The sequence below is a fragment of the Cricetulus griseus genome, chromosome 2 (genome assembly GCF_003668045.3).
Source record: "Cricetulus griseus strain 17A/GY chromosome 2, alternate assembly CriGri-PICRH-1.0, whole genome shotgun sequence".
Lineage (NCBI taxonomy): Eukaryota > Metazoa > Chordata > Mammalia > Rodentia > Cricetidae > Cricetulus > Cricetulus griseus.
This window is the reverse complement of record NC_048595.1, coordinates 436554142-436574564: the sequence shown is the minus strand read 5'-3', so window position 1 is coordinate 436574564 and position 20423 is coordinate 436554142. Positions and strand designations below refer to the sequence as shown.

At 42.9% G+C, this 20423-nt stretch overlaps 1 protein-coding gene across 1 annotated transcript in view; it reads left to right on the top strand.

Annotated features, from left to right (window-relative positions):
* The window catches only part of Dner (delta/notch like EGF repeat containing), a 287027-nt gene extending 267355 nt beyond the window's left edge, over positions 1-19672 (top strand). The window contains exons 11-13 of the mRNA XM_035441073.1: positions 3840-3971; positions 14365-14611; positions 19555-19672. Of these exons, the coding sequence (XP_035296964.1) occupies positions 3840-3971; positions 14365-14611; positions 19555-19666 (491 nt within the window). The 3' untranslated portion in view covers positions 19667-19672. The remainder of the gene's footprint in view (positions 1-3839; positions 3972-14364; positions 14612-19554) is intronic.
* The last annotated feature ends 751 nt before the right edge of the window (positions 19673-20423 follow it).

Sequence of the window (20423 nt, the reverse complement as noted above, 5' to 3'; positions counted from 1 at the left end):
TCCAGGGGGACTGTGGTGCTCAGTTGCCTGCTTTGCTTCTTGCAGCTAGACACTGGTGTTGCTTGGTGTCTCATTCTTTAAAGAGTTTTATTTTTCATAAATTTCATTCAGCTTTCTAGTTTATAGGAGTGGTTAAGACAGGTTCCAGTTTTTACACCATGATAGGAAAAGCTCTAAATAATGTTTCTGAACCTTGCTTTGTGTGTAATAAGATCCTATGAAAGTATGAAGGAACAAGCTAAAGTGCCCGCCTGGAGCCTGCCATATGCTCAATGCAGATAGTGTGGTTGCAGGGATTGCCATCTATACTTTGAGCATGGCTTTGCTAACTCAAGGCTTTACTAACAATAATAACTTTGGATAGTTTTTGGTTGCCTTACATTCCCTAACTTACATAAGGGAAGCATTACAAATGAATCAATATGATTATAGCCTTCTATAGGCACTACCTAGTATACACATTATCCACATTGCCTCTTAGCAAACAGTAGATTGAGGGCTAGAGAAATGGCTCAGCTAGTCAAGTGCCTGCCATGCAAGTGCCGGAGTTTGGATCTTCCACACTCATGTGAAAAGTGGGGCACTGGGAAGGGGAGGTTGGAAAAAGTAGGGGTCCCCATGGCTTGCTTACTATCTGGCCAGTCTAGCTAGTTAGTGAGCTCTGGGTCCAGTGAGAGACTTTGTCTCAAAAGATAAGATGGAGGCTGGAGAAATGGCTCCACAGATAAGAGCACTGGCTGTTTTTCCAGAGGACCTGAGTTTGCTGTCTAGCGCCCACATGGTGACTCACAACCATCTATAACTTCCGTTCCAGGGGACCTGATACCTTTTTCTGGCCTCTTCTGGCATCAATCATGTATGTTGTACACAGACATTTATGAAGTCAAAGCACTTGTACACATTAAAAAAAAATGGAACATGATGAGAAAGACACCTAACTTCACCTCTGACTTCCACAGATATGTAAATCTATGTGCACGTGTGTACACTCGAGTTCAGAGAGAGAAACAGGGAGCAGGGAGGAGAGGGAGAGAGAACAATAGATTGAAAGGAAATTGGAAGAGACTTCATGTTCAGGTCCTAATTGGTAGCCTTCGTCAAGGAGAAATGTCATTTTGCATGTCTTCACAAGTGCTATTCAAGAATAGCAGTCATGTAAGAGCATTGCATTTCTTTTTTCTAATTTAGGTGAAAGAAAATAGTAAACAGGTCAACTAGAAAGACAACTGTCTCAGGCTCACAAATCTCAGATTCATTAAGTTGACGATTGGTAAATACACACAACTCTCACTAAGAGCCCTTCCAGATAAAATTCATGTTGACTGGAAACAATGCCAGTGTGTTGAAATGCATGGAAAGACTGATGCTTGCCTGGGTGTGGTGGGGCCTTGCTTGTACCTCAACACTTGGGAAGCTGAAGCTTGAGGCCTGCCATGAGTTTGAGGTCACGTGGTGAACAGAGGGTGTGGCATTGGCCTTGGACTTGCTGGAGCAGAGTGGGGCTTGGGACTTGCCAGACTGTGGCTGTGAAGGTTGGAAGAGCCAGGCTGTTGCTGTCACTGTTGCTGTTCAGGTCACAGGCATCTCATTTCAGAATTTTCAATGTCCAGATCCCCAGCTGAACAAACTATTGTTTAGTAAATATCTCCATTAAGGGTGACTTCCTAAATGGGTGGAAAGTGGCACTGATGTATCTATCTGTCAGAGCTTTGATTTTTATCCTTCAGCCTTTCTCAGTTGATGTGTTTTTCAATCCAGTCTATCACTGTGATGCCATCTGTAGTGGTGCAGTCAGTCAATGCCCTTCTCCTCTTAGAGTGATCACCCCACCGATACGCAGTGACCACATTTTAAACAGGTTAAAACAGGTTAGCAAGAGGCAGTCAACTTTGTGTCCCTTCTATCACCATAAATTACTACAAATTTATTGCAAGAAACAAATTTACCTGATGGGACTGGATTACAACCATTTTAGGATGGCTCAGAGACAGTGAGTGTTTTGTCCGACAGGTTTGAGTTGCAATAGTCAGATGCTAGGTATGCATAGAGTGTGGAATGGAACAGACATGAGACCTTTCAGCGTGAGATTCTTCCTCTGAAATAATCTGTGAGTAGCATACAGCAGTTTTATAAATGTGAAGTAAACCAACAGCAGATAGAAAAGCAATGTAATGCTTAATAAGCCTGGAAGTAATTACATGAATACCCTGCATTGTTGTCTCCCAAAGATAGGAACAAAATATTTGGTTTTTCTCTTAGTTGATTGTGGTGATGAGAGTAGTGTTGTTGTCCCCACCTCCACCCCACTTCCCTTTCTGCATTTATCTAAGCAAATGAGGGCTTATTTTTAAAAGTTCTCTTTTCCACTTGTTTTCTTTAAAGAGAGATTGCCTTGTTGTGAAATGTCCTCTTCAGCTTTGATGAGAGGCCCTTAGGCTTAAGGAGTGTATTCATCTTGTATCTGTTGAGTGTCATGGCTGTAAAATTGTTCAAGAGTGTCCTTTGTTCATGAAACTTTTGCCAGAAAGATACTTCCTCTATGGGGATGTTTGGATCATAGTGATGCTGGTTTGTGGGCTGGTTTGGCATGTTACAGCAGGCTCTGTAGGCAGGTCAGAAAGCCTAGGATGCTGGGTCTTAGCAGCCAGGGTCTGGCCATCTTCGTTGTGGGGGAAGAACAGACTGGAGTGGATGTGAGCATCCTTTGGACCACCATTTTCCAGGAAGCAGTGTGTCAGATTTGGGTTAATCTCGTGTTTGTAATTGTCACACTACAAACTATGACTGATGCTCCCCCTGAGATTTTCAGGCCCTTCCCTGCTGAATCCAAGTATATAGAGGAATTAAGAAAGGAGAATCAGTTTTCATAAATGACTTGAGCTGGGTATACAACTGTGTCCACTAAAGAGCCAATGTCTAAACCAGCAAACTCAAATACTTGGTTGGCTACAAAAGAATCATAAACTGTGAGTGTTCTGCCTCCTGGAAATTCAGAAAATGGCATGAGATTCAACTACTGACTCAAAAGTAGAGTGGACTTTAACAACATTGGGAACCTAAGTTTGCCTTTCAGGTAAACCTCCAAAGGTTTATTCAGATGTGAGAGTAACTTTACTTCTTCATGGGTTCAAGGAGAGAGTCTCCTTAGCAATGATTTTTTTTAAAAAATAATTTATTTAACTTTACTTTATGTGCATAGGTGTCAGATCCCCAGGAACTGGAGTTACAGACAATTGTGAACTGCCATATGGGTGCTGGGAATTGAACCTGGAACTTTGGAAGAACAGCCAAGTGCTCTTAACCACTAAGCCATTTCTCTAGCCCCACAATGCTTTTTCTTTATTCAGTTTTACTTAAGTGTAAATTCCATGTCTGGAATTTTCCAAGAGCTCCTTACTTTGTACAAATAGTAGGCTGGGCTCCCTGGCTGGAGATCATGGTCACTAGCTTGAGTTTCTGTCTTTCTTTTCCTTTACTTCTCTCTCTCTCTCTCTCTCTCTCTCTCAAGAATAATTTATTTTTTTTATTTTATGTGTATTGGTGTTTTGCCCACATATATGCCTGTAAAGGTGTCAGATCCCTTGGAACTGGAGTTACAGACCATTGTGAGCTGCCATGTGGGTGCTGGGAATTGAACCCAGGTCCCCTTGAAGAGCAGCCAGTTCTCTTAACCACTGACCCATCTCTCCAGCACTTCCTTCATCCCTTCGTTCCTTTGTTCCTTCCTCTCTCCCTGCCTCCCTCTCTCTCCCCTCCTCTCCCTCCTTCCTTTCTTTTTTAAGGAACTCATAAGTGATATGGGTACAGCCAATCACTGTTACTTTTCTTTATCCTCCTAGGTGAAGAATGTGACATTGACATCAATGAATGTGACAGTAACCCTTGTCATCATGCTGGAACCTGCTTGGACCAGCCCAATGGTTATACCTGCCACTGCCCTCATGGCTGGGTGGGGGCAAACTGTGAGATCCGTAAGTATTTCAGCTGTGGGCTACTTAGTATGTGCTTTTCCTTTAGCAAGAAGAGGATGTTAACTATGACCAGAAAGCCCCCATATCAATGACAGTAAAGTCCAGAGGCTCAGAGGGAACACTTCAGTCATCTCCATCTCCAGAGTCCAAGTAGTACTTTTGTCTCTTGCTTTCCACCATGCCTGCTCCTTGAGATTGCATCCAGCTTTCCACTGGTGATGAGCATCTTCAGATGTCATCCAAAGTTCATTGCTACTTGGTCAGCCAAAAAATATGCTTCACAGACAAGTGTTAGAATACCATAAAAAATGCAGCCTCCACTCTGGAAAGTCTAAAAAGCAGCACAGGATTTGAATTCACGCTGCTTTTGTGCTTTCAAGTGTCTCTGAATATAGCAGGTTCCTTCAGTTGCTTGAAGAAGAAAAGTCCAGTAGGGTTGAACATGGAGAGAAGAGCTTAAAAGCACTGGGCTGCTGGTGAATTACCTGAAATTTGGAAATTTCGAAATCAGGGTCTGATGTACTAGAACAGTGTAGCACCCTGACGGAGGTGACAATGACTGACATGGGATTTTGTTTTTATCTGTCTTGAAAGCTGGCAAATATTCACCATTGAAAGGCATTTTTCCTATTTACTCAGGGTGGTAAAGTTTCATCTTACCCAACAGGCTGGCTCTGGGAGTGCTGCCTCCCAATCCCAGTTTATCAGTCTCTGCATTGGAGTGGTGTGCAAAGTGCTTCTTCCTGAACCTTCTCATTGCTGCTGTACTCTGAGGGACAAGAGTAACGTGGGCTTGGAGGGGATGGCTCAGCCAGCGCTTTGTGGACAAGTATGCAGACCTGAGTTTAGAGCCTTATTGCCTACACAGGAAGCCATGTGTAGTGGCATGTATTTATAATCCCTCAGGTTTGCTGGCCAGTTAACTTAGCCAAATCCATGGTCCACAGGTCCCATTTAGAGACCCTGTCTCAAAAACAAACAACAAAACCAAACTAAAGTGGGTAGCTCCTGAGGAACAACACCTGAGGCTGAGCTTTCCTGGTCAAGGTGTGGTCCCTCCTGTCTTTGACATCAGTGTCTCAGCTCTAGTCTGTTCTATAAGGTGGTCTGACACAGTGTCAAAACTGTGTGCCATCTTTTCTTGATAGGCAAGTTCCATTTCTGACCACAGCAGGGTTTTGGCTATCCCCTTCATCCAGAGAGAGATTCCTGGGAAAATTACAACTCCTTGGAGAGTGTACTGTTACAATAATGTGATAGTCAAAAGGAAAGACACAAGCATGTCTCTTTAGACTATTTTCTTTTGTACCAGAATGGTTGCAATTTGTTTTTAGACCTCCATCTTGAGAGGTTTGATGTGAAGATTCCTGAAATATGCCCATACCTGAGGCAAATATTATAAAAAGAATTAAACAAAGATCCAGGATTAGAAGATGGTGCCTGGTAGCCAGTCATAAGAGCCACCACACCGGAGCATCTTGGCTTTAGTTACTCGTGGAAGGGTTGGCACAAGTGACTCCATTTTATTTTATTTTTTTGCTATAAGAGATGGTCTCACTATGAAATCCAGACTGCCCTTAGATGCACAGTCTTCCTGCTTTAGCCTCTCTGGTGGTAAGCATGACATTATTTCCATTCTGATAACTTCCTCCATTATCTCTGGACAAACTTCTGTGAAGACATTACTGATTAGGAGACACACGTGAACATCAGAAGATGAGTCTGTGATAATTCCCTACAGTGTTTTGAAGTTTTTATTTTTGTCAGTGATGTAGATGTATGATTTTACCAAGCCGAAGATTCTAAATTTTATTTCAAGAGTAGAAGCAGAGCTAATATATATAAGGAACCTTTGTTTAGTTTTTCTGTTGATTGATGCTAACTGTTGCTGCTTCCTTTGTATGTTAAACATACTTATGCCCGTCCTGTATTATCCAAGTCTTCAAAGATGCATATTCAGGAGACCACTGTCTTCTGAATTGATAAAGTTAGTATGTTCCCATCTAGAACTGGGATTGATGGTAACCCTTCCTAGGCTGATGTTCATGTACTCCTAATTTGGTATAGCGATCTGGGTAGACATCTATCACTTTTAGGGCTTGAAATATATTATTTCATGATTCCCTGGTTTTGAGGGTTGTTGATGATCTGAGGTTATTCCGACTTTTTGCATTTGTAGGAGAGTTGTTTTCTTTTACAGTTTTTAATAGTGTTTCTTTGTGTTGTAGTTTTGACATCTTGACTTCAATCTATTATGGAGATATTCTTCTCTGGTCATGTCCATTTGGGGTTCTAGATGCCTCTTGTATTTGTATGTCTGATTCTTTTCCTAGAGTTGGGGAATTTTCTGCTATAATTTTGCTGGCCACATTTGCTATGCTTTTAGTGTTCATCTCAATTCCTTCAGCCAATGGATTCTTAGGTTTGGTCTCTTGACCACATCCTAGAGTTTTGAGATCTTGTGGTCATGTTCTTTTAATTTATTTACTTTTTGTTAGAGATGTTTGATTGTAGTATTCGATTAACTTTGTCCTCCACCCCTTAGAGTCTTTTTTTCCTGATTGATTGTGGCTATTGGTCATGCATTCCTTTGTGTTTTTAAATTTTATTCCTTGAGGATTTTTTGTTTCCAACATTCCCTTTTGTTTATTTTTATTTTTTTCAGAATCACAATTTGCTTGCTGAGACTTTCCTGTGTTGCCGACTTTTTCATCCTTATTTTTGATGTTCTCATTCATTTTCCTGGCTTCTCCTCCCATTTTCCTTCCATGTTGCTGACTTTCCTCTCCAGGCCCTGGACTGGATTCATCTGTTTGTGTTCTTTTGCTGGTCACTCATCATTCTTACTAGTAATACTTTTGAAATCTTTACCTGGTGCTTGAGCCACTTAAGTGAGTTCAGTAGTATCAGAGTTAGGAACATTTGGGGAAGTCATGTTGCCTTGTTTTCTCGTGCCCTTCACACTTTTTTTTTTAAGTTGCAATCTGTACATCTATTGATTTAGATATCTCTTTTGGGTTTGGGAGATATGCTGTCTTTTTATTGGACAGCCTACTCTGGAAGGCCCAATTCCCCAGTACAACTAGGTGGAAAGAGAACAAACTGTTTTTAGAGGCAACTGCCTCACACTATAAAAAATGCAGAAATAAACTTAAAAATCAGATATGGCACATCAATATATCACCAATGATTATAAAACTAAAAATGGCGAAACTACTCTAGAGTATTTCATGAAGCTAAAAAATTTTTTTGCAATAAGTAAGTGTGAAATAGTAAATGGATGAGATAAGGGAAGGAGCAGAGAAAGGGGAGAAACAGGGGAGAGAGAAGAAAGGTTAAATAATCAGGAGAAAGAAGGGAGGTGGGTGGAGAAAGCCGTAGAGAGGGTAAGAGAAAGTAATTTAAAGAAAAGGAAAATAAAAAAGTGATTTCTCATTAATGACAAAGTTCAGAAGGAAAATCAGGAAGCTATCAGGGAACTACAAAATTGAAACACGATAGTATTAAAAGTAACAGAATACTGCTAAATGTAGGAAGAAATGAAAAAGAGGAAGCAGAGAGGACAAGACAGAAATAGAAAGAAAAGAAAAAAATTCCTCTTGAATGGAAAAAATTATAGATAGAATTAGATGAAGATATGGAGGGAAATAGAAAGTAAAAGCATAAAAACTCTTAAAAATACCACAAAGCAAGACCCATCCAAATGCACACAGTAAGAGAGTGGGGGCTGGAGAGATGGCTCAGCTGTGAAGAGAACTGGCTGCTCTTTCAGAAGGCCCGGGTGGTTTGGTTCCTAGCTCCTATATGCCAGCTCACAACAGTCTGTAACTCCAGTTCCCGGGAATCTGAACCCTATTCTGGCTCCCAAGAACACTGCATGCATGTGCTACACATGCACACAAAACACCTATACTGTAAGTGAACTTTTCTTTTCTACCCACCAGTTCCCAAAGAACCAAGATGGAGACTCCATATTAGCTATAAATGCTTGGCTGATAGCTTGGGCTTATTACTAACTAGCTCTTACAACTTAAATTAACCCATTTCAGTTATTCTATGTGCTGTCATGTGGCTTGTGGCTTTACCTGCTCTCCCCTGTCTTGCTCCCTCTTCATCTCTTGGCGGCTCTTCTGACTCCTCCCCATTTCTTCACAGAGTTCTCCCAGTCTGATTCTCCCATCCAATCTTATCCTGTCCAGCTATTGGCCAGTCAGCTTCTTTATTAAGCTAATCACAGTGTAATTTACACAGTGTTCCGAAGGATTATTCCACAGCACCACATACATAAAATAAAGATCTTAAAAAGGGAGCCTCACAAGGGTTACCAAGAAGGAACAAATGATGAAGTTTTGGGCCAGCTTATTTCTTGCTCCTTGAAAATTAGAGCGGCAGTTACACACATGGGGGTGGGTGTCAGTTAGGCTTCAGGCTCCTCAGTTACTGAGTCTGTCTGATGTCTGAAGAGTCATCTTCATGCAAGCACTTACCATTCTTCGTGTAGCAGGGACCAGAGAGAGGTTGACCACATTGCTTTCCATTCTGTAGATTGTACACACCATTGTCTCTGGAGAAATCCTCAGGTCATAGACCTCGAGTGACTAAAGTTTAGTTGGAGATGTCCTCCTGGTGCATAGGACTTGGTCACAGCACCAAGACTGGGTCAGGCAGAGACCTATCTTCATAGTTCCAAGACCTCTAGAGTATGAATCACCCTGCTGGAGGAATGTGACTCTGGGAGTCGTGTGCGCCCTGTTATGGACCTTTAGAATTCTCAGTCTTGACAGCTGTGAGGACAGACATGTGGCTTTAGGATCAGATCAACTCACTGGCCTCAGGTTTAGCATGATCAAACCCCACGCCTATGCTTAGCTGATGAGCGCTGTACACAGTCAGCAAAGGCAGGGCTGTCTCTCCATATGCACCTCCCTGCCTTAGCCAAGACCACTGCTGCCTCTGTGCTTTAGTTTGCCACAGTCTGCTCTCCTGATACCCAGAACTGCCTCTCCAGGGCAGTGGCAGGCCAAACGGAAAGACTTCCTGATCTGGAGATGTTCTATGGTCTCAGGACCCCACTGTCTTTCTCCATGCTTTACAACGGGACACAAAGAGCCCTCAAGTCCTAGTTCTGTGAATGGGTTTTTATGAAGGAGTAGAATGTTCCACTATGTCTCAATCACTGTTCGATTGCTGTGAAGAGACACCATGGCCTCAGCAACTCTTATAAAGTAAAGCATTTAACTTTTGCTCACTTATAGTTTCAGGAGTTTAGTCCATTATCATCATGGTGGGAAGCAGGGTGGCACACAGGCAGACATGGTGCTGGAGAGAAAGCAGGGATTACTACATCCAGATGTATGGGCAACAGGAAGAGAGAGTGACTCTGGGCTTGGCTTGGGCTTCTGAAACCTTCAAGCCCACCCCCAGTGACACTTCCTCCAACAGGGCTACATTTGCTAATCTGCCAAATAGTGTCGCTCCCTTTGGGCCTATGAGGGCCGTTTTCATTCAAGCCAGCACAATTCCTTGTCTACTCATCATCTGAAGGTCAACAGTGACTGCTAATTTTTCACAAGCTTACCTTCAGCTGTGGAAAACATGACATAATTTGAAATCTTACCTTGTGGTTGTAGGCAGCAGATGGCCTTCAGAATTGTTTAATTAATAAATGACATCATCACAAACATGATCCTTTCCAGTTGCTTTTTAAATCACATGGATGAGTAAGTGAGTCAGCATAGCTATGTTCACCAAGGTAAATTACAAAATAGATGTGGACAATTTATTTTAGAATACATTATGCACATAAGCTGAAGCCTAATTTGGATAGATATGATTTTGCCATCAGCTTGCCTGTTTCACCTTGAACAGCTTCTCTACCCAGCTCCCAGCAGTTCCAAAATGTTCAATGTAAACACCCTCGGAAAAACACAGACCTTCAGACAAATTTAAACAAAAATGCAAATGATCCTTGAAACTTACAAGTGGGACATTTATGAAATTTTCCCCAAACAGTTCTTGAGCGAGCATTCCTGGTCGCACACCTGCTGGGGCCCAGGAGATAGCCCCACTCTGCACGTTCAGGTTTAAGATTTCGTCTCCAGGCTGGGCTGTAGCCAACACAGTAAATGATTCATGCAATGGGACTCAGGGGATGTGGAAAATCGATGCCTCATGAAGGCGAAGCCTGGCTGGGAGATGGCATTTGCAGCCACCTGGTGAGGGTACATTTGATGCCTCTCAGACTGGGTGTTGGATTATGCCAGTCCAGGCTGGCTACTAAACCAATTAGCTTGCGAAAGCAGCCACCTTCACTTCTGTCAAGAACATTTAAGATGACAGCAAAGATGAATCTAGCTTTAAAGACGAAGGCAGGGGATAAAGAAAAACATCTTTTTTTTTTGAGAAATTGTGATAGATTTCTCCTTAATGTCTAAACACCTTGGAATGCAAATACTTGAGAAGAGGTGCAAACGGAGGGACATGCAAACTGTGGGCAACCCACCACGTACCGGATGCTGTCGTACTGACCGTGTGATGAGGCACAATGTTTTCTTTCACGGTGGTTCTCATGTGGGTGTGAACATGTGTGTCACAGTCAATATGATGTGCCTGTACTTAGCACACGGAGCATGCATAAAGCTGAAAAGCTCACTGAGAACTCCTGTGAGGGCTGGAGGGATGGCTCTGTGGATAAAGATACCTGCTGCTAAGGCTGATGACCTGAGCTGAGTGTCATACCCAGGATTCACATGATGGAAGGAGAGAACAATACCATGGTGGAAGTTGTCCTTTGACCTCTACTTGTGCTGTGACATGCACTAGTGAGCGCGCACACACACACACACACACACACACATAATCAAAAACAATTCTGATCCTCTGTGGCCATCAGATCTGAGCACTCCTCGGGTTGGAGTAGAAACCATTTTGGCCACCCTCATGTTGATGCTAAATGGATGATAAAACATGTTCTGTTGAGCTTTGGACTCCAGCCTGCTGCTGAATTTTTAAGGGAATGGATGCTATAATACTTGGAAATCAAGTGAACCACACTTACTTTTTCAGCCAGAAAACAGAGGCGTCTCTCCAAGCAGGCAGTAGCTATTGCCAAGAGAAAGGGCTGCTGACTTGGGGAGCGAGCCTCAGTTCTGGTTTCATAAAACACCTTCTGCTGTCTGCACAGGCTATTTCTTTGCAGTGTTACGTTGCTCTCCTTGTCTCTGTCTATTGACTCAGCTGAGGAGTGAGTACCCTGAGGATACGGTTGCTTTCTGAGCTCCCTCTGCTGCCTTAGCAGCCGGGCAGGCAGTCTTGGATGGAAATGTCAAGCCAGATGTCACAGGCCTCTACAAGATATTCAGGGATAGGATGACCTGGTGGCTGGCTAAGAAGACTCTTCATTCACCACATTTCTTCAGGCTTTCCAGAATCTTCAAGACTAAGAGCAGGGCCCACTTTTTTGTTAGACCTCTAAGAAATGGGTCCACAGGCCTGGTCCCTTGTCTATATCAGTTCTTGTCCTTTCCTTCAGAATGTCCTTTTCAAGGTCAAGAATAGTCGATTCTCAGAGGCCATGATCACTGATCACTAAAGATGTAGCTGAGTATGTGACAGAACTCTCACATAACCAGGTTAGTGAAAAGTGCCTTGAGGTGTGTTCCTGTCCCTACCCCTCTCTGAATCCTCTATCTAGACACCAGGCAAAGTCCTACTGTGGCAGTGATGACTCTGCAGGGTAATGACGGTGGCAATGGTATGACTACAATAGAGAAAACCCAGCTTCTTTTGATTTGCAGTTTCCTTTTGCATCCTGTTCATAATAGCCAGACATTTCCATTTGTACGCAGGTCTGCAAACAGGACATCATATCACATTACCAACCGATGCCAACCAGAGGTGATATCCGGTCCTTCCATTTTGCCCCTGTTGACAGAGGCTGATGGAAGGTCAGGGGCAGCAAATATTTTAAAATCCTCAGCCCAGAGCTTCTGCCTCACAAGTGTGTTCTCTTCTTTGTCCTTCCTTCTTCCAGCATCTCAGCTGTCCCTGCTGAAGGACCACCCCCAAGTGCCTTTTCTCATTTGCTTTTTCACAGTTTTCTAGTCTATGCTCATGACAGACCAGTGGAGCAGGCATTGGTGCTTCCCTGTTGCACAGGATGGATCAGAGGCTCAGGGAGGTGTATCAAATGTTGGAGCTGGGGTTAAACTGAGGCCGTTGTGATCAGAAAGCCTATGCTCTTTCAACTGCTACGTGGGGGTCCTCTTATGGGTGTTTATACCAACAACTTATTGTTCATTTCTGGATTATATAAAAATAGGTCATTATTTCTAAAAATGATTGAAAAGTCTACAAAAGACCCTAAAATCACTTATAATCCTGTTCTTCTAGAGACAATCACTATTGATGCACACTGGACATGCAAACTTTAGCTTCTATCTTGCTTCCACTAAAGGGATGTCAGCTTCCCAGACTGCCTCTCATGTGGGGGTGAGGTGGGAAAATTGTATGTTCTCGTAGTTACGATTAAAGGAGATGTCTCTAAAGATCTTAGTCACCTAGGGAAGCGGTGAACACTTGCTAGTGTTATGACCCTACTTTGAGCTTTTCAATGTCCAAGTAACCGTTTTAAACTCACTGTGATTGCTGAATTATTTTTACCACATGAGTATGTCTCATTTGACTGAATTGTTTTATTTGGTTGTACTGTTTAATGAATATCTTTCTTTTTGCCTCACTAAGAGTTAAATATTTGCATTGTTTTCCTCCTTTTGACTCTTGTAAATTGTTTTGGGGTTGGTGGGGTGAGGAGAGGACATTATAGTAGGGGAACTTCATCTTTATCTGCAACATATTATTTATTTTAAAAACCATATAAAAGACAAAACCAGAAAGACAAATATAGAATGTACTCACTCATAAGTGGATATCAGAAACAAAGCAAAAGATATCCAGCCTATAATCCATAACCCCAGAGAAGCTTGAACCCTCTTCCAGAAACAGATGGAAGCAGATGCATAAGTCCACAACTAACCAATGGGCCAAGCTCCTGGAGTACAATCGAAGTGAGGGAGGAGCAAAAATATGAACAAAGGAGTCAAGACCGTGATGGGGAAACCCACAAATCAGCTGACTGAGCTAGTGAGAGATCACTGACTCGGTCTAACAAATGGGGAACCCTCATAAGGCCGAACTAGACTCCCTTAATATAGATGACAGTGGTGTGACTGGGACAATATATGAGGCCACTGGCAGTGGGTCCAAGATCTAACACTAATGTACAAACTGACTTAGTGGAGCCCATTCTATATGGAGAGATACCTTGCCCAGACTAGCCACAGGGGTGTGGGGGTGGAGAGGTGCCTTGGTCCTGCCTCAATTAGATGATGGGACAGACTTAGTAGACTTCCTATGGGAGGCCTTACCCTCTCTGTGGAGCAGATGGGAGGAGGGGAGGATGGAGGGAGTGGGAGGGGGAGGGGGAACTGTGACTGGAATGTAAAAATAAATTAATAAACAAGAGGAAAAACATATAAAAGAAATATAAGGCAAAATGATAAACTATTAATATTTATTGGCTCTGAGAGGTAACTATAAGGGGCCTGACCTTATTTTCTGAGCTGTTTGTAAATATGTGATGGTTGATTATTTAACACTTAAATATTATGACTCAAGGTGAATATTCTTATACACTGAGCTTTGAACATTTACAGGCCTAATTCTGCAGCAGGGAGTCTGAAGTGGCCATATCTGGGGTGAAGTTCTATCATTGAGTTCACCAGAAGGGTCAAGTATCATTTTGCAGACTCCATTTCTGTATTCTCCTCAATTGTGGTTTCTGTCATTTTGAAATATTTGCAAAAGGTAGAAGAGTTGTGTTTCGAAAATGACTATGGAGTTAATTACTTTTCTGGTTATGACACACTATCTGAAGAGAAGCATCATCCAGAAGGAAGGCTCTATTTTGGCTCTCATTCAGAAGGGAAACAGTCCATCATGGTGGGGAAAACACATGCAGTCAGGAAGTAGAGTGTGAACAGGAAGTGGGGCTGTGGTAAAAACCTCAAGCCCCGCCCCCAAGTGACTCTAGACTTCTAGTAAGGCTCTGTCTCTTAAAGGTTCCACATCCTTCCCAAACACATCCATCAACTGGGAACCAGGTATTCAAACACATGGTCCTTTGGTGACATTTCACATCCGAACCAAAATAGGTGTACTCTTGGTTTTTCTTTATAATTCGTCAGTGACCCTTAAAGTTAAAGATATTAAATCTTGATTTGGATTACTCACAGAAAATAATCTTTCCTGGGTTCGATGACCCTTACGTGGAGTTAGTGGTGTCATGCTGACGGTGACTATTCATGCTGTGCCGTTTCTCTGTCTCTGCCTTCAGACCTGCAGTGGAAGTCTGGGCACATGGCCGAGAGTCTCACCAACATGCCCCGGCACTCACTCTACATCATCATCGGAGCTCTCTGTGTGGCCTTCGTGCTCATGCTCATCATCCTGATTGTGGGCATCTGCCGCATCAGCCGCATTGAGTACCAGGGCTCCTCCCGGCCAGCCTACGAGGAATTTTACAACTGCCGCAGCATTGACAGCGAGTTCAGCAATGCCATCGCGTCCATCCGGCATGCCAGGTGAGCTCCAGGGTCTGCAATGAGGGAGACATCACACCTGGGCTCCCAGGTTATGCTACCATTAAGACTGTACAGCCACAAGGGAGGGTCTTAAAAAATAAAACACAGGCTGAACAAGGTATCAAGACAGAGCTCCAGCCCATTTCATGAGCAGCCCTTTAAACCTGTGGCTAGTTGTGTTAACCTGCAACTGTACACACATGATTTTCACCACTGTGCATTGAACATTTTAAAAAATATGTCTCTGTGTGTGCATGTGTATGTATGGATGCCTGTGCATGTCGCTTCTGTGTGTGTGTGTGTGTGTGTGTGTGTGTGTGTGTGTGTGTGTGTGTGTATGTGTCTCAAACTCAGAGATCCGCCTGTCTCTGCCTCCCGAGTGCTGGGATTAAAAGTGTGCACCACCAATGCCCTACTGAGCAGCAAGGACTTAACCATGGAGACATCTCTCCAGCTCCCTGGGGTTGGTATCAAGAGTAGGGCTGTGGAAACTGTTGGCAGTATTGTCTTTATTAGGATGGTGTCTCAGTAAAGACACAAACGGGCCCCAAATCTGTAGAGTGGAAGCAGGAGATAAGAGGTTCAGAGTCTTCCTTTCCCAAGGGGAAAGTTCCCCAATCCAGGTTTCACACTTAACAGTGACATTGTTGCTACAGAAACAGGAATAGAGCCTGTTTCCAGGGAGAGGAGCCAGAGAAGTGAATTTGGATGACTTGGAGTATCTGCCTCAATGCCTCACTGGGAGCTGTACCCTGGGGTTCTTGTGGCTATGAGGGAGAAGACCTGGTAGACTCAAGACCCACCCACATGGCTATGTATCTGGATGCTTCCTCTTAGGGTCAGCTCCAGCAACCCAGCTTCCAGGAAGCCCAGGACCAATCCATACAAGCCCCACTGTTTATTTAAACCTCCCCTTTCAGTCCTGCCTCTCCAACAGGTCCTGGCACATAGCAAATGTCACTAAAATCTGAGGTCTGACATGAGTGGATGATCTCAGTTTGTGTTGGCATAGGATGTTTTGTCTTGTCTGAGTCCCCAAGTACTATGGTCCCAGCCAACAGGACTAGTTCCAGCATCCTAAATCACTGGGCTGGAGGCAGAGGATGCAAAGGAGAGTGGAGAACTGACAAGTTTCCTTGGTGCTGAAGTCTCTCTTGTACTCCTGTAAGAACTTAGCTCATAGGAGGAAGCAAGAGTATAATGTTATACTTGGATGTTTGGGAGACCCAGAAATGAGAGTTACCTATCTCAGAGGATCTGTGACTCAGAGCCTTTGTGACCCCCTCCCCCCAAGTGGCAGAATATGGCACATCGGGCCCAGATCATTTGAGAGGAATGCTGTGGGGTACGATGCTTCTGCATGTTACAAACCTGATTCCTATTTGTTGCTCAGCTTTATAAAATTTCACAGTGCATAATCCTAGCCAGCAAGCTCCGGTGTCCTGTAGTAATTACAGAGGAAAACAGTCCACAGGAAGGCCACACCTTCCCAAGGATCTGGAATTCAGGATTATTTCTTGCCTGAAGGGCACTGCAGCTACAACCTGATCTGCTGCCTGCCATGAAGAGGCTGCAGCCAGACCGCTGGCAAATTGGCCTTCTTTGCTCCCTCTGTTCCTGGAAACTCTAGGAAGATCATGGCCAAACTCAGTCCTTTTGATGTTCCCTTCTCTCTAGTTCCCAAACATGGCCCATAGCAAATGCCCATTTCACAGGCCGTTTCCTGGTGGCTAGCCTGGAAGTGATACTGAGTAGGAATGACCATAGCCCAGTGGTCACACAAGGTACATTCCAAGTGGGTCACCTGAGACATTCATGACGGATCAAGAAAGCATCTGGCACCTCTGGTAATAGCTATCAGCTAGATTGAGAAGGCATTTATTCTCCTTTGTCCCAAAAGCCACCTGTCCCACAGATGCTTTGCTTACACCTAGGTAGTAGAGTGACTGTCACTATCAGCAGGCGCAGATCCATGGCTCGCCCTGGCCAGACAGTGAGGTTATATCTTGGTGCCTAGGGCTATCATCTAGAAGTGTTTACCCACAGAAAACAGGGAAAGGAGGACAGAAAGACACATTCTCTTGTCCTCAAATACCAAACCTTCAGATTCAGGCCTTGCTTACGATCAGATCCACCTGACTTTCTTTGTGGTGTTTTTTTTTTTTTTTTTTTTTTTTTTTTTTTTTTTTTCTGCTTTCAGGGGACTCTGAGCTAGGAGAATGTGCCTTTTTCTGCCTTATTTATGACTGGCTGTAGCGTCTTTTATTCTTTCAGAGAATGAGTACTGAGACCAACTAGGGTGGCCCACCTGTAGCCCATTGGCTGCAGATGGCTCAGGAGAGCTATAAATGTAGCCCAGTACAAAACGGTAAACTTATATATATACATCCCTTTTGTTGGTTTGTTTTGGTAAATTGTGTGTTTCTTGAGCTTGTAGATGAAATTGTAGTACAGAGAAGAGAAAAGGAGGGTACAGTCTCTGGAAGTGGCCAGTATATAGGGGACACTCTGGGAGCAAAGGCTAGTTCTGAGGAACAAAGACATATGAAAGGCAGTCAGAGTTCCAGTACGACTGTTCATAGCCATTTATGTACTGCCTTGAGGAAAAGGAGTGCCCTCTAGTTAGGGACTTGAAGTACCGGATGGCAGCTCCTAGTCTGTGGGTCCACTCTTCTTGTCTTAGGTGTGTTAGTGTGACCTCACCCAGCTTTTGTCACCAGCATGACACTTTCTGATCCATGCAAATGATTTCATTGGCATTGTGCCATCTAACCACGCAAGTGAGTCTAGACACAAGGCAAGGTGCCCTGTTAACACATCCTCTTTGCACACATGCAAGTGAGTGGACCTATCCTTTGGCTGTCATGCTCAATGGATTTGCAACACTCTTTCTCAAACTTTCCTTATCAGTCTTCAGCACCATGGTGGCACTTAAGTTCTTAGTCATTTGAATCACTGCTTGTTAAAACATGGCACAGAGACATCTAATTTTCTAAGTTTTAAGAAAACGGAATCTTTTTCTAACTGAAACCATATAACAAGTGGCTTTAAATGGTGCATTGAGCTTGTTCGGTTGTTCTCATTGCTTTTCTTTTGGCCAAACAATCAATTAATTTAGTCAGCTAAGGCATGATTCATTCTCACCTCACAGGAAAATATCCCAGGGCCACCAGGCTAGGGCAAAGGAAGCTCCCGAGTTGTTAGTTTTTTATTTATTTATTTTAAATCATCACTGTTGTTATAAATGCATCTAGCTATTTTATGAAAAATAATTTGTCAAAATTTTCTATTGTTAAGTAGCTTCCTATGTTTTCACTTGAGAAAAGTATAGAATTTAGCAAGCATTATGGAATGGCTACTTTTCCCATCCTAGGCTTGCATGGGCCTCATTCAGGCAGATTAACAGGCTATATGCTGAGGTTCAACCCCATGTCAATGCCAACACAGTTTTTGGGTGTTCGGTAAGGAGGATTTCTATGAATTTGAGGCCAGCCTGGGCTATATAGCAAATTCCAGACCAGCCTAGGCTACAGAGTGAGACCTTGTCTCGAAGAACCCGTCTTCCAACCCCCCAAATCAAATCTTACTTGAAGAGTGTTCTCTTTCTCATTCCCCTCTGGCTCCTACTTTTTATCTTTGTATGTGAGAAAGGAGACATTCAAAAGTTAGCGAGAGAGAGAGAGAGAGAGAGAGAGAGAGAGAGAGAGAGAGAGAGAGGATGGGGGAGGGAGCCATGGTAAATAACCCCCTCTGATTCCTTGGGGACCATTCTTAACCTTTTTAAAATTTAAGGTGGTTTTTTTTTTTTAATCTCTTTCTAATGAGCCCTGTTGGAAGTAAAACAAGTTATTTTTTTAAAAAGCCATATATAAGAAGAAACCATGGTAGGTTCCCTTGGAAGACTTTAAACTGTTTTACTCCAGAGGCTTTGGGGAAAGTGAGGTCTCAACTAGGAAGAGACCACCCAGAAGTTGAACTGGCCATGTTTTAATAATTACTCTCTGAAGACTGGGTTGGCAGAAAGTCTTGCACTTGGAGTTTTGACTCCTCTGGCTTCTGGGCATCACTCCTGCTGCCGAGGCGACAGTGTCAATATGCTTAGGTCTGTTGGGACAATAGCTTGGTACTCAGAAAAAAAGAATACCCCTGGGGGCTGAGAAAACTGAAGGGTGGGATTTGATGGTGAGCCCTGGAAGCGTTTGTAGACATTTGTTGTTGGTCGTTTTCTTTGTGCTGTGCTTTTTGTGTTGGGATTTCAGATGACCTCAGAATCTTTCCCGTGTTCTCTCCAAACCCCCAGGGGAGAAGCTGTCTGAGTGCTGCTTGGGGACTACTGCCTGCTAGTTATGAGAGGGGATGTAAAACACAACCGTCTCTGCACATATTTATAGTCTTGAAGAAAAGGAGAAATGGATACACATTTTTCTTAAATCTGGCATGGAGATGTCCTGCCTGACTCGCCAAGATTTAACCTGGATGCTTTAACATTTATCCAATTTGTCTCCTGGACTAAAGACTAATGTTTATTCCCCTTTAGTGTTAATATCAGGGTGCCTCAAGTTTTTCTACATGCTAAAGAATATACTTAGGGAGCATTCTTATTGTTCCGCTCGATTCTTGAATGTTAACTTCTTGTATGTAATGTGTATACACACACATATATGCTTGTATGTCTGCTACATGTAGGTATGGGAGTGTATGTGTGTGTATTGTACGGAGGTTATGCCTGTATATGTGTATGTTGTATGTATGTATGTATGTATGTGAATGTATGTGTGAGTGTGTGTAGGCCGGAAGTCCATGAGCAGCTACTTTCTTGGTTGTTCTGCCTACTAAGTTTCCAGAACATTAGTCTTTCCCCGAATCATTCCTACCATTCACCTTTAATAGAACCTGGGGTCCAATACTTATGTAAACAGTATCTGCTCTGTTTGTGCTTCCAGGTTTGGGAAGAAATCTCGGCCTGCAATGTACGATGTGACTCCCATTGCCTACGAGGATTACAGCCCTGATGACAAGCCCTTGGTCACCCTGATTAAAACAAAAGATTTGTAATCTTCATTTTTTTGGATTATTTTTCAAAAAAGATGAGATACTAAGATCATTTAAATATTTTTAAGAAAATTAAAAAGCTTAAGAAATTTAAAAATGTTAGCTGCTCACGAGTTTTCAGTAGACTACCGAGGAACTAAGTTTCTGCAGCTTTTAGTTGGAAAAAAAAGTATTTTAAAAAAAACCCAGAATTTGTGAAATCCCTAGACTATGTTTTAATGTACCTTCAGCTCTCAACACTGTCTGCTTCGACAAGGATGGGCTCTTTTGACAGTAGACCCTACCAAGAAACCCAGATGGACTTCTGTGGTTGTGACAGAGTTAGGTCTTGCATAGGAAGAATTTCTTTTGACGTGTGAGTGCCGGCTTTCCGAGTAGAGTTAGGAAAATAAGTAGTGTATGATGCGTAATTCAGTATAACCGTTACTTAATACGATGTGATGTCTGAGATGTTTGTTTTGTGAAAAAGAAAACTAGTTACATTTATTATTCCTAACCCGAATGAAATTAGCCTCTGCCTTATTCTGTGCATGGGTAAGTAACTTATTTTCTGCACTGTTCTGTTGAACTCTGAGGAAATGTTGTTCTTTCGAGTTTGTTTTAGTCATTTTTGTATCCATCCTTGAACTTGACCTTGTAAACACAAACAAGGGAAGGGTCTAGGGAGGCGAACACTGATCAGCTTCAACCTATATATATATATATTTTCCCTTTTAAAAGTCAAGTGTTTTTCTTTTTAATTATGAGTGGATTAAATTAC